The following is a 22,037-nucleotide window of genomic DNA, read 5'->3' as shown; positions in this document are numbered from 1 at the left end:
AATCCGATATCTAGAACATTCTTCAAAATCCAGAAATTTTGTTTTTTATGGAAATGTCATCGCGTTGCAGGCGAATTCTGATTCCGCCGATAATGAAGACATTAGACACGAGCAAGAAAAACACGAGATTTATTTAAATCGAAATGAGAATTTGAGAAACTCCGGTGTCGGCGTCCACATGTCATTTGTATTGGCAATATAATAACTGATTTTTATTGCGAAAAAGGCGTTACTATGTGTGTGTGCGTGTGTGTGTGTGTGTGTGGAATATTACCAGAAAATATTTAGCTTTCCCGATATATCTGGTGGCATTGTATATACAAACTGCAGTTGATTTAATGTGTATTTTTTTGCGGATCGTGTATGTATATATTTAAGTATGTCGCCATGGTTAGCTACCCCAGCAGCACCTCCGTATCTCCTTGTGTTGCGAGGGAAGGATGTAGAGGATGTGACGACACGTGACGACATGGCGGCAGCTGACCTCAACTCGACTTTACCGTCAGCCAACGGCTCTGCGAAGAACATGGACGTGACCTCATCTCTGTTTGAAGCCGCCATCTTAGCCTGGAATGTGACTTGTCCTTGTATTCTCGTGCTCGGGAACATCGGCAACACACTGATCATAGCGGTGCTTTACAGGTCAAAGGTCATGAGCTCCAACATGGCCACTTACTTCCTGGCAATAGCTGTGTCCGACCTGCTGGGCCTCAACCTGTACGTGGACCTGAGATGGCTCAGATACCAGTTCGCCATCAAGACATGGACGCTGCACGAAGCTGTGTGTAAGCTTGGTACGTGGTTACAATACGCTAGTAACGCCATGTCAACGTGGACACTGGTCGTCATGGTAACCCAGAGAGCCCTCTCCATCTTTTGGCCTCACAGGGTGAACATTCTGTGCTCGCCACGGTCTGCTAAGTTTGTAATCATCGCTTTGATCATGTTCGCCGCGTTATCTAACAGCCACTTTCTCTACTTCTCCACCATCTTTGAGCTAAAGGTAGAAAACATCACCATCTTGAAAGAATGTAATGAGAACTATGAGGATGTAGCGACATCCATCGCCTTCAGCATCTTTACGTGGATCTACACGCTAACTTTCTCCCTACTGCCTTTCGTCGTCCTTCTAATCGATAATGTCATTCTAATCAGGACGGTAGTGACGTCCACACGCGTGGCACGCATGCGCCTGGCTGCGGGTAACGAGCAACAGCTGATGACCCGCGAGAAGAAAGTGTCGTCAATGACCCTGACGTTGATCTTCACATCGTTGTCGTTCTTCTTGCTCAGTTTTCCTTTCGGAGCCTTTGGTATTTTTCAGATGTTCTTTAACAACCAGCTGCTGGCCGATGCCGCGACATTCCAGTTGTTGTCTTTTGTTTGGAGCATCTGCAGCCTGTTGTGGTGCTCTAACTATGCCGTCAATTTCTATTTATATTTTCTAACCGGAAGAAGATTCAGAGCCAAGTCTGCGGAAATTTTGTGCTTGTTGCAAGATAAAGGTCTAGATGAAACGAGTAAAAAGATCTCTGAAGAAGTCGACAGGAACGACTGTCCGGTGAGAGTATCCTACATGAGACAGTGCAGTGAGATCACTGGATAAGTGTGTCTCACCTGAGAAAATGCAGTAAGATAAGTGGATCAGTGAACATCAGTTAATTAACGATTTTACAAAGAATATTTCCGCTGTTCTGTTCCACTCTCCCTCGGTGTCAGGTCGGGTCAAGTGACGGCAAAGGTTGGTGACTGTGACTGTTAGGACAAGTATTGTTTTGAGAACTTACTTTGTACACAATGTGCCTTACACAGAAACAACAGCAGCAACGATATATAACTAAACATTGTTAACGTGAGTGCAAGTTTGTTTTGTTATTAGAGAGGACATCAACGTATACACAAGCAAGATGGACAAGAGGCCAGTCTGTCCCTCAACAGCAGACACTCTAGGACAGGGGTGGGAAGCTTTGACTACTGATGAGTAGAGAAGTGAAAAGGTTGTTGGGAAATGTTGGCAAGATGCTGCCTGACAGAGCACACAAGTCAGACTCACGCACGTGCAAACATCACTGGACCCACGCTTCAATGAACAAGAAACTTCGACATGCATACGAGATGCATGAAAACAACTGAATAAAAGCAAGTCCAGAAACTTCTACATTCATACTTAATAATGAGATGTGTTAATATGTATAACTCGCCGATCCTACTTAAAACGTGGAATAGGTCACACCGTTTCAAAAAAAGCAAATAATAAGAATTGAAAGAATTATTAATGACCTACATAGATTCCAAGTGTTTCTATCCTGACATCCGTATCTCAGGTTTATGTCCGAACTGTTGACCGTTGCCATTCTAACAATGACAGTAGGAACTGTGATAACATCTACCTGTCATATGATGGTTAAGTGCTGCCAACTGCTCTTCAAAATAAAGACTAAATGTCTGCCATGCGAAAAAAGATGAGTTAACTGTATTCACTGTCGCAACCACTGACCTAAACTACCGACAGACCCCGGGCTTGCAATAAAAATGAATTTTGTGAAGCCACAGTTAGTCTTACTACTTGTTATGTCCTCTAAGCTAGAAACATAAACAGACTGAAAGCTACAGCGTTCACAATGTTGACAGTTTTTGAAGGTATGAAACTCCAGACTCAGGACATTCAACTGTTCTTGGCACAAACCTTTTTGCTACTTCATCGCAAACTCCTGTTCAGCCTGGGGGTTGCGAGAAGTTGAAACCCCCGAGGCAGTCGCTGCCTACAGAAACGCCCATCCAGAGACACAGAAAGGCTTGAAAGCAGCAGGGCAACCTGCATCGAGAACAGATGGAGTGAGATTGAGAAGGGATGACATGGGACGACAGCCGCAAACCTTTATACCTACTCATGACCTCCACTAGTCAAGGCTAGCAGAAAACATTTGTCTAATCTGAATCCAGTCTGTTCTTCTGCTGCCAGTGGTGTTGATGTGCTTCTGACTTACTTTAGCATCACTTTGCTGGGTCGGGTCATTAGACTGAAGGCTGTAAAGTTCTGGCCCTGTCCGCTCTTTTCTCTCCTCGGAATCGGTAGTTGTGTCTATTCTTGGCTCTCCCAGACTCCAAGATAAAGAACACCGAGGGCTGTGGTTGTTTTACCCACCCTTCTTGAAATAGTCTGTCAGGGTCCTTCGGCTGGTTTCAGATGAGTGGTAGCGACAGTTTGGATGTAATAACGCGTTACGCAACCCAAGGGCTTCGAGCTCAGCGCTTTGTCTAGTAGTCAGGGTTGATTATTACAAGCCTAGAAAGGTTGGGAGAGATTTGTGGGCCAGTAGTAACATAATGGAAACTAGTCTTAACTTATTCCCAGCTCCAGGCACCTCAGCGCGATGTTAACGTGTACATAGTGTGTGTGTGTGAGAGAGAGAGAGAGAGAGAGAGAGAGCGAATAAATGTAGAGATTCTGTTCAGATTTTTTTATAGGCCATACAAAGTCCTGTTCACATGGGCTCATGAGACACGTGAACAGCAGTGACAAAGTCGTTGTGACAACGCATGTTCGTGGTTCGTCATATAAAGACTCAACATGTATTTGACAACAACTTTAGGGAGGAAAACCAAGTGTTCATATAACAGTTATTGGACATAATGCTGTCGTCATCGTTGTACGAATAAAGGTCGTGTTTGTTAGATATACAAACGATTTAACAATGTCCTCTTGCTTACCCCCCAAAAATAAATCGCAAATTACGAACTAGGTTACAATGACACGTTAATACTGACGCCTTCTCTGGTTTAATAGCTCGGCTTTGACAAACTATTATTTCCCAAAATTAACAAATGAAAAACAATGATGTTTGCGCCAATCAACTGGTCTGGAATCTTCACTGACCTCTAGTTTTAATATTCATCGGCGATTGCGACGGTTAAGACAGGGCGAAACGTTAGAGACGATGAGACAGACTTCTGTCAATGTAACAGCTTCCCGATGTGACGAATCTGAGGACATGTGAGTTCGTCTGACAATGTCTCCTACTTCACTTCTCACCTGTATTTTGATTGGCCCGTGTTTTGTTTATTTGTCCTCCTAAGACAGTCTTTCTTGTTGTTTACTCACTTCTCTTGTCAAACAGACCTTGTGTGTTTGCTGTTACTATAGCGACCACAACATTACGAGATCAGATGTCGCACGCAATATAGATGTTCTTGACAATAGTTCGAACATTCAATACTTCCTACCTTTGATGTCTTTGTCGATGTATAAACGGCCAAAGTACCTCATTAAGTTATTTAAGGTAAGTAAAGAGGAACTGACTACAAATAAAACCGTTTTCAGATCACTGACTAGTATGTATGCACGTAATAACTAAACAGGTGCACGTGAGGGCAATCAGACGAAAAAAGGACTTAATTCAACATCTAAGCTCCGATAACGACTGACCGTTAATGAACCGAGTGACCGGGATAGGTTAATTAGCTGTGCACGGGTGGAGCTGACAATTAGTTACAAGTACAGTTACAATTACAGTTACAAGTACAGTTACAAGTACAGTTACATGTGCAGTTACAAGTACAGTTACATGTACAGTTACAAGTACAGTTACATGTACAGTTACAAGTACAGTTACATGTACAGTTACAAGTACAGCTACAAGTACAGTTACAAGTACAGTTACAAGTACAGTTACATGTACAGTTACAAGTACAGTTACATGTACAGTTACAAGTACAGTTACAAGTACAGTTACAAGTACAGTTACATGTGCAGGTACAAGTACAGTTACATGTACAGTTACAAGTACAGTTACATGTACAGTTACAAGTACAGCTACAAGTACAGTTACAAGTACAGTTACAAGTACAGTTCCATGAGATTTAAGCGACCTTTGATTCTAGCATTGACGTTTCCGCAAGGAAATAAAAGAGAAAATGGAATAAATAACTATGGCTGTTCAAATCTCGCTAGGCGCGAAAACCACGAGTGACGTCACACCCATGATTTGCAGGTGTTCTGCTTCCGGTAAGCATGGCTGAGCGTGACATCACCGGTGATTAATGTTGGAAAGAAAATATCAAACTGACAAGCGCACGGGATATTTATGAAAACACAGAAAACAGTTCTGACCAAATAAGTGTATATATTTTCTCATAGGATCCGACATCGAGAAGACAGCGAGTTCAGTCGATAATGCTGTCGGATAATCCTGACGATAATGTCTTCTTCCGTGTGTTTGCCGGACAACGAACGCATTTCTTAAGCAGACGACAGTTTTAAGTGAAAAATTTGAATGTTTCTAGCATTGTATATTCAAAATCTGTCACATTTTTACACGTAGTTTTGAGTTTAGACAGTCAGGCATCAACGTAAATATAAACATGGGTCAGTCTGTGAAGGAAATATGCAATGTACTTTAGCAATGCACTTTAGCAATGCACTTTAGCAATGCACTTTAGCAATGCACTTGAATCCACGACCTCTTTGGGTGTCTCCTGATGTCTTGTGCCTGTTTGTTGCGCCTTTTACCTATCTTTACGATTGCACCACCTGTACAATACTTCACTTGGTAAATTTTTTGTTCCAATTTTATGTTTATGATATAGGAACCATGAACACCTTACATTTTATCTACGGGCCTTGAGCTTTATCACTATGTGTTCTACCACATGTTTAGAGTTTGAATCTGTGCGTCTACCCGACGTCTGCTGCACTCCTGATGAGAAGTGTATTAATTCTACCTCCTGCTCCCTGGATTTTCTTGACTATTTCGTGATAAATAATACTTAATCATACTTTATTGGCTCGACAATTGATGATTTTGTGTTCCTAACAGTTATGGTTTTGTTCCTCTAAATCGCTTTGGTCTCAACTTGGTGGTGTAAGGCAATACAAAATTCTACATTATTATGAATAATAAGAATTATAGAAATGTTATTATTATTATTATCATCATCATCATCATCATCTTCTTCTTCATCATCATTAATAATTAGATGATTTTTATCTAGGTAGTAAACCCTGTCATTTAAGTCACACGCAGAAGTTTTAAAAGGCTGATTTTAGCTGGAATAAGTTTTTTCTATTCTTACTTGAGTGAGAGAGAGAAGGGGAGAGAAAAAAAGTACATCGATGTACCTACTTCTATATTTGTTGGTATCTATGAAATCATGTATTCATGCTGATCTTTAATTATCGTGAAAAAAGTTACGCAACCTTTGGATGCAAATATCCGAATTTTCGGACTAACGCAGAGACTGCAAGTAACGAACAGTCCAACAAACGGTGAGGTAACGGTTTTCATCTGCTCCAGTCACAGAGGAACATGCCTTCGATCCTTTAATTTACTCCCTCCCCTGGCTGTCTGCAACTGTCGATGACGACCACCCTTCCACTCTGCCGCAGTTGTCTGCCCGCGCTCGTGCACCGAACACACCCTGCCTCCCTCCCTCTCTCTGCGTCAAGGGGAGGGAACTACTCTGCGCCACACAGGGATCGACCCGGTAGTCTGCTCACCTGAAAATTATTTTCTTTCTTGAAATGTCATCAAAGAGGATGCGAATTCTGGTTCCACCGATAATTAAGACATCGAGGAGAAACATTAGAAATGTTTATTTGACAGATAAGTTTGATTTAACTCTACGTGCACTTAATAGCTGTACGCGTGTAAAGTCATCTGCGTTAGCAGTAATAGCTGCTGTTTACTATGAAAGAAAGCTTTTGAAGAAAACTGTGCGCGTGCGAGATCACAAAATAATAACAAAGATGCAGAACAAAATTACAAAATAGTAAGAAAGATGTAGAACAAAATTACAAAATAGTAACAAAGATGTAGAAGGAAGAACAACGCGAGGACTCGGTGAGTTCTGCCAGTAAAGGGAGATCACTGTAGATGTAAGGGTAACGACTACACAGAATAAGGTTTGTGACACGGGAGAATACTGGGAAGATACTGAGTTATCTTGAGAATATGTAAATATAAAGAAATGTATATGAAGAAATGTTATCACATCAAACTGTAAAAGTGTGATCATCACTTCAGTTTACTCACTGCAGCTCAACGTCGCTACCGAGGCGAGTGAAGCAGGCGACTGGACTCCAACCAGTAGATGTGAACAGTTCGCACTTTAAATAACATTATAGAAATAATATTCTATAAATAACATTATGTAGATTATATACCGACCTGTTGCAAACCAGGACAGGAAGAAACCACAACAGAAGCACGTGTAAACATGAAGGTTCACCACTTTTATCCAAATCAAAGCACCACAACAAAACAAAATCAAGGAGAGACGATCCATCAGCCTGTCAGGCCAAGGGACACAACTCTCACATTTCAGCAGCAGGAGTCTTCAGAATAATTAAAAAGTTGTGGACCTGCACACCTATGGCAGATATCTGCGATAACAATAAATGATAATATGAGCAATAATCTAAACAGCTCTGTATATGTAAGTGAACGAGTGAGGAAGAACTTTTTCAGTAATTTGATTTCTAAACTCTATCAAGTCAAACAATTTTATATTTCGCTACAGTCGCAGGGAAAGCAATAATTCTATCGAGAAAAAAAAAGTCATTAGACCATGTGAGATGGAGGTAAATTAAAAAAAAAAAAAAAAAAAAAAGGAGTTCCAAAAATTGCAGTTAATAGGTGTGGGCGTATATCCAACTTTCATTTGCAATGCTATTTTAGCCTACTATCCACTGATGGATCTGCCAATAGAGAAGACATTAGTCACTACCAAGGAAACATCAAAAGAAAAAAATTAATTTAAAGGAGAATATGAATTTAATATAAAAAATGCAATCTTTAAAATGTTCTCTGCATTAGTATAAAATAACTGCTTTTTATTTTGTGTGTATATGTATGTGTGTGTGTGTGATGTTGACAGCAAAGACTTTTGTACACACATAAGCAGGCATTTCACATTTACATTTCCGCCAATGGATTTGTAGATTAATTAGTTTTTTTCCTTCCTGTCTTGAAGGTCTTGTAGAGATATCTATATAACTAGTTCATAAGTCTAGTTGCCTCAACGTCAACGCCAACATGCACGTGAAAGTATGAGCCTCAGACACTACTCATGTCTAAAGTGTCCTCCAGCAATAATCGGGTAAACTTACAGACATGGGGTAACCCAGGGTACTAATGACCTCGCTGACCTCTACCCGACTCTACCATCTTCCATCGCATCTGACGAGGACGTGGCCGTGGCTTTGCCTCTGTTTGTAGCCGCCCTCATGGCATGGAAAGTGGCGAGTCCTGTCATTATCCTGCTCGGCACCATCGGAAACACGCTCATCATCGTGGTGCTTTGCAGGTCAAAGGTCATGAATTCTACCATGACCTCGTATTTCTGGCAACAGCTGTGTCCGACCTGCTGGGCCTGTACGTATTCTTGGGTCTGAAGTGGCTGAGACACCAGTTTGAGCTCGAGGTGTGGACGCTGCACGAAGCTGTGTGTAAGCTTTGTACGTGGTTACAATACGTTAGTAACGTCATGTCGACGTGGACACTGGTCGTCATGGTAACCCAGAGAGCCCTCTCCATCTTTTGGCCTCACAGAGTGAACATTCTGTGCACGCCACGGTCTGCTAAGTTTATAATCATCGCTTTGATAATATTCTCCGCGTTATCTAACAGCCACTTTCTCTACTTTTCTACCATCTTTGAGCTAAGGGTGGAGAACATCACCATCTTGAAATCATGTAATGAGAACTATGAGGATGTAGCGACATCCATGGCCTTCAGCATCTTCACGTGGATCTACACGTTAACTTTCTCCTTGTTGCCTTTCGTCGTCCTTCTTAGTCGATAATGTCATTCTGAATCAGGACGGTAGTGACGTCAACACGCGTGGTGCGCATGCGCCTGCTGTGGGAAACGAGAAGCAGCTGATGACCCGCGAGAAGAAAGTGTCGTCAATGACCCTGACGTTGATCATTCACATCGTTGTCGTTCTTCTTGCTCGTTTTCCTTACGGAGCATTCGGCATCGCTCAGATGTTCTTCAACAACCAGTTACTGGCCGACGCCGCGACATTCCAACTGTTGTCTTTTGTTTGGAGCATTTGCACCTTGCTGTGGTGCTCTAACTATGCCGTCAACTTTCTATTTATATTTTCTTACAGGAAGTAGATTTAGAGCCAAGTCGGCGGAAAGTTTGTGTTGTGGCAAAATAAATGTCTATGTGGTTCTTAACGTATCGAACGTTAGCCTCCGCAAAAGATTTGTGATGACTCTAAAGAAGAGACAGTTCAGTTCTGTACGGAGCGTTTAAAACATCTCTAAAGAAGAGACAATACAACAAGATCACTGGTGAGGGTATCCTATATTAGACAGTGCAATGACATCACTGGTGAGAGTATCCAGCATGAGACAGCGCTTGTGACAGCGGTTTTTTTTGAGACAGTTTTGCGCCTATACAACTATTTATGCTGACAACAATATTGTAATGCTTTTACAGAAGACAATTCTTCTAGCCTGTTTTTTTCATTAAGAGGTCACGTGGCATCGTGTCACGTGATTGTAAAGGTCAGGACTGTGACTGCCAGACACGTATTGTTCTGAGGTTTTCACTTTTCAAGAAATGTGCCTTGGACAAAAAATCGAAAAAACAAAAAACAAAAACAAACAAAATAAAATTACAACGATAATTAATCATAAATTAATTAAATATTGGCTATAATTAGTACTGAAACGTATTTTTCGCTGTTATGGACACACATATGCATAAGCAAGTTTAACAAGAGACTGAACATTCAGTCAAAAGCAGAGACTCTGCCACTGCATGTTTTGATAAGTTGACTGATGGAGAGGGAGAGAGAGAGAAAAGAAAGAATTCAAATCATTTCATGGAGAATATTTGCACGCAGATGCCTGTAAAGCCTTTTCTCGTAACGAAGTTTGATGTAGACTCTCACTCAATGTGTTCACGATATGAACTTTGACGAACCGTGGAGACCTTTGATGTCTGACGACGATAAATATACATCGTGGTGTTAGCAACCACTAGAGGCAGCATAATTTTACACTGTGATGCATCGGTGCCTGTTGGGCATTGTGTTACTTATTGGAATGTCTTGGAGCAGTTCACAATATTAAATGAAGAAAGTAAACAAAGCAGCGACAGCAGCAGAAGTCCCCAACAATAACCAGAGGAAGACATCAGCATTTTGAAGCGGAATTAGAAACGTGGGAAGATGACGATGACGACGATGATGATGAATATGATGATGATGATGATGATGATGATGAAGAAACACTAAAACACAAATGACTGGAAAGTGGCCAGTGAAGGTAGTCTGACACTACGGAAATTAGAACATGTGGAATCTTTAGTTGTGGTTTAAGAAATGCAATGAAACTATTTGTAAAGCAAGGTTTGTTTTTGAAATGTAGGCAACACGACTAAATTAATAAATAAAGCATAATTGGAACTTCTTAATAAAAATGAGCTCCGACGTGAATCTCAGGTTAGGTTATATCAAGAACTAAAACAATGAGGATTATGAAATTATTAATTAATGACCTACACACATTCCTTTTAAACTTTCCCATACTGAATGGGACAGTGCATAATAGTATGCACTAATTGATCACTAATGGGATTCTCACCAGAGCAGTTGGACCTGTGATATCATCTACCCGACAGATAATGACTAGATACTGCCAATTATCATTCAAGACGGATGCCAAAGGCTTGCTTTGTGAAAAAAGGAAAGTAAACTTTTCTCATTTGTTGCCACCACTTGCTGACAGGACATAGGGGGAACGCTGAAACAACATTTTCTAGAGCCACAAACAAGCCACCTCGCTACAGTTAATGTCATCTAAACTGCATAGGACACGAACAGATTAAAACCTACCTCCTTAGTTTTAAAATTAAAGAACGGTCCCTCGTTTAGTCAGTTAGTCGTCCTTGCCTGGTACCTGTCGTAGGAGGAACATGAATAGAGTCGTGACTCACACCTGTCTTGGGAGGTAGTCAGCAGGTCTGCACAGGACGACCAGTCCAGTCTTTGATCTCTGTACGTTAGTTCTTCCTTTGGTGCTCCTTAAGGACAAGTTGTCATGCCAGGTCACGTGGTCAAACCAGACCAGTTTAGGTTTCCTGACGGTTGCAAGTTGAGGTTCCTGCCGTCCCACGAGTGTGGCAACAAGTGCTTTGTAAGAAAATTGTTTGAAAAAAAAAATCCCGCACTGAAACTGTTTAAGAAAACAAACATAGCGGAATATTAGCAGTTTAGGAAAACTACAATGTCGAGACATTCAAAATACTGAGACAGTACCGGTTTACTAATGCCAGTATGACTGGTAGTTGCTTAATCAATGAATTATTCAACTAATTGAATACTTGTATATACTTGGTAGGAAACCAGCTGCTGTTGCTTTAGCAGATAGTGTCCAAAGTGGCCAGTGCGACCTTTCTGAGGTTTTGCTGCAGATTTCCTACCTGGCAGCTGCTATCTTTGGTGTAGGGGGCTCCCAAGTACTTAACGGGGTTTAACTCCAATAATAATAATAATAATAATAATAATAATAATAATAATAATAATAATAATAATAATAATAATAATAATAATAATAATAATAATAATAATAATAATAAAATTAATAATAATAAAAAAATAAATAAAATTTATATAGCGCCTCTGTAAAAAAAAATTGCTGAGCGCTTTTCATAAATCATACAAAGGCTAACTCACAAACGACAATGCAACCTTATTCCCATATACAACAGACCCGCTCACTTCTGCAACACTCATACACAAAATAAATTACAGACACGCGTTATGCACGCTTAGGGTCAGGAGAGGGTCTTTGTTCTGAATAAAATGTGTCTTAAGTTGAGACATAAAGGTGACAAGACAATCCGAGTGTCGAAGGCTGCAGGGTAATCTGTTCGAAGTTGATTGAGTTTGGTAGGAGACAGACCTCTGTCCATAGTCTTTGTCTCAGTCAGTGTAACTCGCAGAAGCCTGATGTCAGAAGAGGAGAGAAGTCGTGCGGACCTGTAGATGGGAGTTCAGAGGTAAGCAGCAATACTCTGGATTCTTTGAAGTCTGTCACGAAGGAATTCCAGCAAAACAAGAATTACAAAAGTCCATCTTTGATAGCACAAAGGCACAGACTAGAGTTTTAATTGCATCCGTGGTGAGATAATGACGAATGGTACTCATCCTACCAAGTTCAAGATAATCATTTCTGCAGACATTTAAACAGTGAAAGAGAATGACATCCAAGCTGCGGACAGAAGCAGACAAAGGAATAGTTGAGTTGTTTGTAGACAGAGACTGAGGGAGAGAAGCATGACTTAAAATTTTCTTTGGACAAGTAAGTAGCAGTTAAGTCTTATCGTCTTCCAGTTGCAGTCTGTTTTGGAGCCTCCAGGACATTACATCATCTATGTATTCCTGTGTCCGTATCAGTAGTCCAGAGAGTCCAGTAAGTGCAACTGACTGATAAAGTTGTGTATCATTTGCATAACTCACAAGTAACATGGTATGGCATGACAGAACCTCAGAAAGAGGGGAGGTATGGAACACAAAGCATTGGACCCAATAAAGATCCCTGCAGGACACCATAGGACAGAAGCATCTGAGTAAACACCATTCGCACTCACCGTCTTGTCTATTACTGTTGGAGTTAACCAGAACTTTGCTCATGTCATGACTGGTCTTCATTACATATTCGTTGGAACTGTCAGTCTGTTAGTAATGTCCTAACTTCCCTGATGCTTACTGACATCAGCTCAGAGTCGTCTGGAAAGCAGAGGTTGCATCTAGGCCTTCGCTGATGACAATAGAAGTGTGATGGTTGTGAAGGATCTCTCTCTCTCTCACGACCTTCTATAAAAAGATATTGAACAGTGCCTGCGATAGGGAGTACACTCCATGGAAAAAGTCTCCTAATTATTTGTCGAGTGCTTCGATCATTTGAACGAAGCCGTCTTCAATGTTAAATTTTAATATCACATACAACAGTCCTTTGTGTCAGACTCTGTAAAATGTCTTTGTGTGTGTGTGTGAGTGTGCGTGCGTGTGTGTGTGTGTGTGTGTGTGTGAGTGTGCGTGCGTGCGTGTGTGTGTTTTAGAGAGAGATCAAGAAAAAAGGGAATGAGAGAGAATGAAGAAATGCACAGCTATGTATAAGTATCTAAAATTTTATAGAAGTACATAATTTTACATACGCTTATGAAAGAATGTGAACAGCATGCAGAACTTCAATAAACGGTAATGGATTTGTTTGGTGTGGTTTACCGTATCAAGACGAAAAATATGTTTATTGACGACTTAAGTGGGAGAAAAAAGTGTTGATATAACAGCGCTCTTGTCGTAATGTTTAGTAATCGTTCTACAAGAAAAATTGCTAAACACACAAGCGATGCTAGCAATGTCCTCCAGCTCACAAAAGGCAAAGAAACTCCTACAATTAAAAGTGTGTTTACAATGGAAGGGGGATTCGAACACCCTCTTTAAGGAATGACGACGTGGCGTTAACACTCAGTATCCTCCTGAAATATAAAGCAACAATCGACATTCTCATCCTCTGATGTCGAATGTCGGCTTTTACTGACTTCACGCTTCAGTCATCGTCGGGGACTGAGTTGAGAACTAAATAGACACGATGAGACAGACTTCCATCAGCCCAAAGAGACTTGTCATGTGACCAAGTCTAAAGGTGCCGTTTAATTTATAGTCTTTCTAGTTTTTTTTAAAAATACCTTTTCATGTTTCTTTTGATTTGCTTGATTTGTGTCACTGCCATCATCATCAATAAATCGTTCTTAATAGTTTTGCTTCCCTTCTCTTATCCCTTGTCGTCTGTAACCATAGCAACCTCAAAACCACGGGATGCATGAAATAAAATAATGACAGGATATTCAACATATTACACAATGTAGTGTTCCATTGTGCGAGGGAGAGGACCACAGTGATAGGACGAGTATCATAGGGACAGGGTTTGTTCACCTGTGACAGGGTGATTTGCATTATGACGGTAACTCAAACTGTGGCACAGTGTTAATGTGACAGGTAGGAGAAGCAACTGTTGCACATTTTTCTTAATACTTTGGCATTTCCGTATTGAAGTCAAGAGATGTGCACCAGTGAGTGACTTAGAAGTGATTAGAAGAGGAAATAAAAGTGTGCACAGTAACTTTTAAAAGCATTTACTGGGAGTATTACAGTGACAAAGTAAATACAATAATGACATGTTGAGTACCTCAGTCATAGGGTGAGTAGCACAGTGACAGTGTCAGGAATAAAGGTTAGGTGCGTGTGTGAGTGTCTGTCGTTAAAATAAAAGGCGCGGTAGTAGCAGTAAACATTGGTCAAGGGGAGCTCACTCTAACAAAATCCAAGACGCAGACGACACTGGCTGACATGACGATCGAAGGAAGCTCAGTGTGTATAGAGAAGTTCAGAAGTCAGCGACTAAGAAGTAATTCCTTGCGTAGCCAAGGTAACATTCGTAAACATAGTCGCTACTTATTATATTCGACTCCTATGTTTTATTTTTGGCGTTGTCGACGATTTAATGTGCGGAGAAAGTTTAACTGGTGCGTGAGATCGAGATAGTTGAATGTAACACGAACGAGAAGAAAAAAGTATGAACAGAGAAATTAATACAGATGAATTTGTTAGGAATTATTTAGAAGGAGGAATAATTGCTGCAAGTAAGGCGTGAGGGACGTTGGCAAGAGGAACTGAAACCCTCTGAGCTGATCAACCGTAGATCTAGATATCGTCTCGTAACAAGGATTGTCTCCCCTGTCAGTCTGTCGGCCCCCAGCTGTTGTCAGCAGACACTACGCAAGTGGTCAGTCGTAGCCTCATCATAAGATTCATGTGGAATCTCCAAGTGCCTGATACCAAGGTGTTCCCTCAGCGGACTTCCTTCGGCGAGAACGATTCAGGGCGGAAGAATACACCTCGGGCGTAAACAAAACGTAAGGGGAAGTAATCCTTGTTTGTTGATTTCCTCCGCGTGTTGACATACAGACCCGTGACTCACTTTAAAGTATTAATTACAAATGCAATAATAACCTATGGACCGAGCTCTGAGGGCGAAAAACATAACATTATAGGAAAGGAAAGTGAAGAAGAAATTTTGGTCTAGACTTTGGTCCGCAGGGCCCGGGACCCGAGACTCGAGAAGTTAACTGCTATTTGCGCACTTGTAGGATATATATATGTTATATGTAGTTAATGGCCTGTTTTTGTTCGGACCATTTGCAGCATCAATTTAACAAGCAAGGAAGGAGCTAAGGAAACTAAAGAAGTATCAAGTCGATACCAGGACAACTTTCAATATATTTACGTGAATCCCTCTGGCAGATATTTCTTGTCTATGGAATGAAAGAGCACGTGTCGGTCCCTGTCTGCTTTGACAGAGTGTGCTGTGTTCTGACAGACAGGATGAGTACCACAGTGATAGGGTGAGTACCACAATTAATTACAATACTGAAAGGGTAAGTACCTCAGTGTCAGGATGAGTACCACAGTGATAGAATGCCACTATAATTACAATAATTTCAGGGTGAGTACTACAATGACATGATGATTGCAATAATGATAAGGTGAATAATACAGTGAAAGAGAGAGTTGTGGAAAGATGAGTACAGTAATGACAGGTTGAGCTTCACAGTGACAATAAAAAATAGTTCTACTTTGATTAGGGGATTAAGACGCCCAGGGTGAGACCCGTGTTCTAGACATAAGGTAATACAACATTAACACGTTTGGCTGTGACTATACGGCCAAGTAAAATCGTTTCGGGTTATCAATCTACGGTGCCAACCTGTTCAAGAAACTGAGTCTTTTCAGTCGGAGATATTTAAAAGAAAGCACTATTTACAGTGTCCATTTGTACACACTCTTGGAAATCGACGACACACGCTGGAAACAATCATCAGCGACACACGCAGAAGCTATTCTAGCAGCGACTTCTGCTACTTCTACAGTGACACACGCTTCACAACACTGACCACAGGGACAGGCGCTGATTAAAGGAGACACACACCTGACACAGCAAGCTATCGGCACGCAATAGCTTCTGTATCCCTGTAATGTTTCATTCTGCAAGGGGAGGTTTCTGGTATACTACGAGTCTGGCAACCGTACTTCGTACAAAGTCGATGGTTTTATCACGGGCGTGTAGAGGTGTATGGCTGACTGTATTCCGAGATCAACGCTCGGCCTCTCACAAAGTTCTTCGCTTCTAGTGTCGGCGAACCTAAACAATGAATGTGACTAAACCGGAAGATTTGTACACACCAACCTCGTTCTAGTAATTAAGCTGAAGCACGAAAAACCGGCAAATGAGAGAAGTGGAGCTGAGCACATTGAACAGAGGGGAATGGCGTGTGGAGCTGTGTACCGGTAACGAATGGCCTTAAAAACCGCGTGAATTTATTCTCCATCGGTTAAAATTCCAATTGCAATGAAAACAATTACAATCAATGGTAATGTCACGTGATTTAAGCGATTAATGTGATGATCATTGACTATCTGCATGATGGTGGGGCAGGAGATGATGCAAACTCTGAGTTGATATAACTCTCTAAGCTGTTATTACATATATTGAAAGTACAGGGCTAAGTATAGCATCAAACTTTTATGTCATAGATTGTGCTGGCACCTCTGTCAAACTTGTTGCTATTTATTTTTAAAAATCTCTTCCTGTACTCTGTACATAATATCAATTTCATTTAACTGGGTTATAAGTCTTGACATAACTTATGAAAAGCTTGAAATCAAGGGTTTAAATGGATTATTGGCAATCGAACAATCACATCAGGAATTGATGAATAAAAAGTCCTTGAAGCTCACCCAGACAAAATTAACTACTTAGCAAAATTATAAGCCGAATCGATAACTAGATATGAAACGGTCTTTGCACATTGTTAATATAGATAGCAAAACATCTCGCTGGTTAACAAATAGGCTTATTAAAATAGTGGTTTTATCTAGGCGTAAGTATTTTTGGTGCTCTCTTGTGTGTGTGTGAGAGAGAGAGAGAGAATCTGTATCTATGTGTACTTGTGCATAGTTTTACGTATCAGTATGTCTCTGTACTTTTATCAAGGATATCGGTGTACGTTCATGAGTGTCTTTTTGTCGCAAAAATAGACGAAAGATTGTTGTACCTTTTGAATGCACAGGTTTGTTTAAACAAGTCGATGTCGTAGGGTTTCTAGAAAGAACCATTTAAGTTTCAAATCTGACTAGCAGATTGCACTGGTTGGCGTGATTCATCATGATAACGATGTTTTCCTGCTCCAGCTACTACAGACACGTACGTAAATTATCGTTACTGCTAGGGGAAGTTATAGTGTAACCATCCGAGCCTTTGATTTATGTCCCTTGGTTGTCTTGAGCTGTCGATGGCGACCGACTGTTTCTGTTTCTGCAAAAAACGACGAGATAAACCTTTCGTACCTCACACGTGGGGAAGAGACTCGCTGCCAGAGTCACAGGTACTCCCTGGCGGTTGAAGTCATTAATAGAGGGCTAGTCGTTGCCCTGGGGTAACACGAAAAGATGAAGGACAAGCGTCTTGTTATAAAGTCCACACCCTGCAAATGTTGTTTTACCCCTGGAGCACAAAGATGCCGTAGGGAACAGAAATAGAAAGCAGTAACATAAAAGTGAGTGCATTGTAGTAAAGAGGCTTTTTCTTGAGGTCCTTACTTTACCATTACTATGTTATATGACTACGTCCTCTTACCTGTACGGAAAATGGGGTGTTAGAGACCACACTTAGCTGCTCTGATTTGTTGAACAATGAGGTAACAGAGCTCACCTATGAACCTGTGAACATGGACTGTTAGTTGTTAGTTTGTACTGGGATGAAAGCACTGTCTGCCTTCTTCATATGCAACAGCCGCACCTTGTGAGACACACTTTTACCAAACAAACCACCTGGAGCAAAGCTCAGTGTTTCCAACCAAATGACATTTAGACAAATAGATAAAAGTGATTACTATTGTACAAATGCGACATAAATACAAGTAAATGAAATTTTAATATTTAAAGTAAGTGGAAGTTAATGTAGCAGTAGCATTTAAATTTTTTCCTACTGAAAGTACGTAGCACGTATATTTGCAATAATTTCAGAATAAGTTTTTTTGAGCACCTTAACGACAGGCTTTCGTGATGTTCAAGGCAATAAATTTACCATTCCGACCACACCCCATCGAGAAAAATCATTGAGCCTCAATTTTCGAGTGAGCTAATGTCAGCGAGAGCAACTATAATTTTATTTCTAGACTATTTTTAAAAAACGTAAAGAAATCTTTTCTTTCAAAAAAATTATCGCCATTAATTAGAGAAATAGCGGTGCTGTCAATAAAGAAGACACCAGACAGAAGCAAGGCAGAATTCCGAAAACGATTTTAATCGAAATAAGAGTGTACACTTAATAGCTGTGCACACTTAAACATGTATTCTCTATTTGTAATATTAACTGCGTTTGAATACAAAAAAGAAATCTTTATCTGTCTCCCTTCCCTCCTTCCCTCATTCTCTATGTGGTTAAATTTTTCTTGCTGAATTTTAAGTTAATTTATAAATAGTTATAACGCCTGCCTGCCTTTAACTCAGACTTATAGCTGTGCATGTGGAGGTATAAACACCTTTAACTGTCATGCAGTGTCTCCCTGTCGGGTAAGCTTACAGACTATGGCGGTAACCCCGCGTACTAATAACCTCGATGACCTTAACTCGACGGTCAACGGCTCTGAGGCAGACGTGGCCGTGACCTTGCCTCTCTTTGGAGCCTTCCTCATGGCATGGAAAGTGGCGAGTCCTGTAATTATTATGCTCGGTACCATCGGAAACACCCTGATCATTGTGGTGCTTTACAGGTCAAAGGTCATGAGCTCTAACATGACCTCCTACTTTCTAACGATAGCTGTGTCTGACCTGATGAACCTGCTTGTATCCATAACCCTAATGTGGCTGAAACAACAGTTCAACATTCAGGTCTGGACTTTACACGAAGCTTTGTGTAAAATGACCACCTGGTTAAATTACACGAGTAACGCTATGTCCACGTGGACTCTGGTCGTCATGGTAACCCAGCGAACCATGTCAATTCTTTTTCCTCACAGGGTGAACATTTTGTCAACGCCTCGGTCTGTCGCGCTTATAATCATCGCTTTGTTAACGTTGGCCGCGTTATCTAACAGCCACTTTCTCTACTTTTCTACCATCTTTGAGCTCAAGGTGCAGAACATCACCATCGTGAAACAATGTAATGAGAACTATGAGGATGTAGCGACTTCCATCGCCTTCAGCATCTTTACGTGGATCTACACGCTAACTTTCTCCCTACTGCCTTTCGTCGTCCTACTAATCGATAATGTCATTCTAATCAGGACGGTAGTGACGTCAACACACGTGGCGCGCATGCGCCTTGCTGCTGGTAACGAGCAACAGCTGATGTCCCGCGAGAAGAAAGTGTCATCAATGACCCTGACGTTGATCTTCACATCGTTAGCGTTCTTCTTGCTCAGTTTTCCTTACGGAGCGTTTGGTATCTTTCAGATGTTCATTAACAACCAGTGGCTGGCTGACGCAGTGACATACCAATTGTTGAATTTTATTTGGGGAATCTTCACGCTGATGAGGTGCTCTAACCACGCCGTCAATTTCTATTTGTATTTCCTAACCGGAAGCAGATTTAGAGCCAAGTCGGCGGAAATTCTGTGTGTCTGTAAGATAAAAATCTCAACGGAACAGTGTAAGCTGTATAAAGAGAGTAAGACCACTTATGACGAAAAATCGACTGCAATGAGTCAGTTCAGTGAGATCACTAGATGGGGGGACCCTGTGTGCAAAGCTTGCAGGTAACCAGCATTGTACAGTATGAGACAGCATCAGGCAGCATTAGGCAGCATTAGGCAGCATTAGACAGCACAACTATTTACGCTGACTGAAAGTACAAACGACATTAAATACCTCCTTGATCTGGATATTGGGTCGTTCATGTCAAATGAGTGGAAAAGAAAATGTCTTTTTACTTTTTAGACACATTTACTCGGATATTTCAGTTTTATCACTCTCTGGCTTATAAGCAACCACACAAGCAAAGTAACAAAAAAAAAACAAAAAAAAAAAACAAAAAAAAAACCTGTTGTTCATCAATAAGACTGGCACTGTTTGTTTCCCGATAGTCTTTAACTTATCCAGGCAAGTTAGGCGAGAGACCAGTTTTTTAGTCAAAATCAGAGACGCTGCCGATGTATGTGTCGATGATTTGCCTGACGACAAACGAGAGAGAGCACAGATCGTTTATTATCAACGTTCGCTAGCGACTGTGTGGTGTGTGTTGTAAAACTACTTGGTACATCCGCTTGTCAGATTTTTCCTTCATTGAAATCACCCTAGACCTTCGCGCATGTGAAGACATGTTTATCGTGGCGGCTTTTGACATAAGCTTTGGAAACCGCTTTCTCTTTCGATCTTTGACACGTAAGTTTAATAAACATGTTTATCATTAAACGGTCTAATGACAGCGTAAAACCATTTCAGCCTCTTTTCCGCCTTCAGTCCCTGCACAACAGGACACTCACCTTCATGACAGCCTTATAATACAGGTGTGAGACACAACCTACTAACCTCCTCCTTGCATATTGCAAATGGCGACATTACAGAGGTTTCGGAATAATGTTGTACAACAGGATAATATTGCCTGACGTGTTAGTACATTTAGTACATATGTTAGTACATATGTACGTTGACACAGTTTCCCCCTGGTATATACATATATGTCAATAACTAAACGCTACAAGTGAGGCTTTCTGAGCATACCAACTGTGACAGGTAAGAACCTCTGATCATTAGTGAATCAGGTGACGTCCTCTGACTATAAGTGGGACAGGTGACGTTTTCTGACCAGCAGTGAAGACATAGGATTGGAAAAGTGCAAGCACCCATAAGCTAAAACTAGACTTGGGATACCCGTTACAGTTAGGAGCTCTGAGCTCATATATGTGAACGGTAGGTCGTCGTTCTCAGAGGAAATGAACCTTTTAGCGGAATTGTGATACTGGCATGTGAAGACTGTACATAACGATGATCACGCAAGAGTATGTGACGTAGGTTGTACGAGCTCCTAACGGTCACCCAAGTGCTTAGTTTTCCCGCGGTCAGTGTATTGCGTTTGACGATAAAACATATTGAAGATTGCATATTGTAGCAAGATGTGTTCACATAAATTTTGAATGGTCTGCTCAGACACATATTATTTAAGTCAGATTATATCTAGTTTGAAGAAAGCAAGTTAATCGTGCCACAGATTAATGTTTTAATGAATATGAGAGTGTATTACTGGTGTTGACACATTGACATCAGGGCATTCTCATTGATCCAACACTGGGACACAGAAACTGTGATATCATCTGCCTATTAATGTATTGCTGTTGTCGGTACCCGAATATATCGGCAACTTGACGGGGCCACCAGGGACTGGGGTACCTGGGGTACTTCGTGCCTATCAATGTGTTGTTATTGTTGTGAATACACGAATATGCCGACATTAGGAATGGGCCACCGGGATCCACACTAGGGAGCCAAGCAGCATGACTGGGTAGCCAGTCCAGAGAATAGAAAAATTAACATGTGTATAGAGTCGTGTACCTTCTAGAGCTTGTTACTGATGTAGGAAGCATGGCTGAGGAAGGAGTTACAGCAATAAACCTCTCACAGAACACACTCATTGTGGCAGTGTGTAGAGATAAAGTGGCAGAAGGCGCTGATGTTCTATATTTTATAATAAACAGACTGACAGACAATATCAACTTGTCTGTCAGAGTCTTGTCAGCCGTGGCCATGCAGTTACGGTTTCCGACATGACGCAGTGGTGGTCTCAGCTACTGTCAAGGTGTTAGGGGAGTTCGATACCCGATGGTCGATGTCTTTTTCGGTCCTTGTCTAAGACGGATACTAGCTTTTATAGAGTTAATGTCTATAGCGCTGTCTATAGTGTTGATGTCCATAGTGTCGATGGTTGAGTGAGACGCAGTCGGGTAGGTGAAGTAGTATGT

The 22,037-nt window shown here is 41.1% G+C and overlaps 2 protein-coding genes across 2 annotated transcripts; both read left to right on the top strand.

Moving 5' to 3' along the window:
* Positions 1-379: 379 nt before the first annotated feature.
* LOC112555582 (cysteinyl leukotriene receptor 1-like) lies at positions 380-1,606 on the top strand. Its single transcript, XM_025224015.1, has one exon. The coding sequence runs from the start codon at positions 380-382 to the stop codon at positions 1,604-1,606; it is 1,227 nt and encodes a 408-aa protein (XP_025079800.1).
* A 17,013-nt stretch (positions 1,607-18,619) lies between these two features.
* On the top strand, positions 18,620-20,105 carry LOC112555386 (cysteinyl leukotriene receptor 1-like). Its single transcript, XM_025223756.1, has one exon. The coding sequence runs from the start codon at positions 18,670-18,672 to the stop codon at positions 19,840-19,842; it is 1,173 nt and encodes a 390-aa protein (XP_025079541.1). The 5' UTR covers positions 18,620-18,669; the 3' UTR covers positions 19,843-20,105.
* Positions 20,106-22,037: the final 1,932 nt, after the last annotated feature.

The sequence above is a fragment of the Pomacea canaliculata genome, linkage group LG14 (genome assembly GCF_003073045.1).
Source record: "Pomacea canaliculata isolate SZHN2017 linkage group LG14, ASM307304v1, whole genome shotgun sequence".
NCBI lineage: Eukaryota > Metazoa > Mollusca > Gastropoda > Architaenioglossa > Ampullariidae > Pomacea > Pomacea canaliculata.
The sequence above is the reverse complement of the archived record's forward strand: the minus strand, read 5'-3'. Positions and strand labels throughout refer to the sequence as shown.

What these genes read in the sequence shown, in the direction of transcription:
- LOC112555582 (XM_025224015.1), top strand. Translation starts at nt 380, where the DNA reads ATGTCGCCATGGTTAGCTACCCCAGCAGCACCTCCGTATCTCCTTGTG.
- LOC112555386 (XM_025223756.1), top strand. Translation starts at nt 18,670, where the DNA reads ATGGCGGTAACCCCGCGTACTAATAACCTCGATGACCTTAACTCGACG.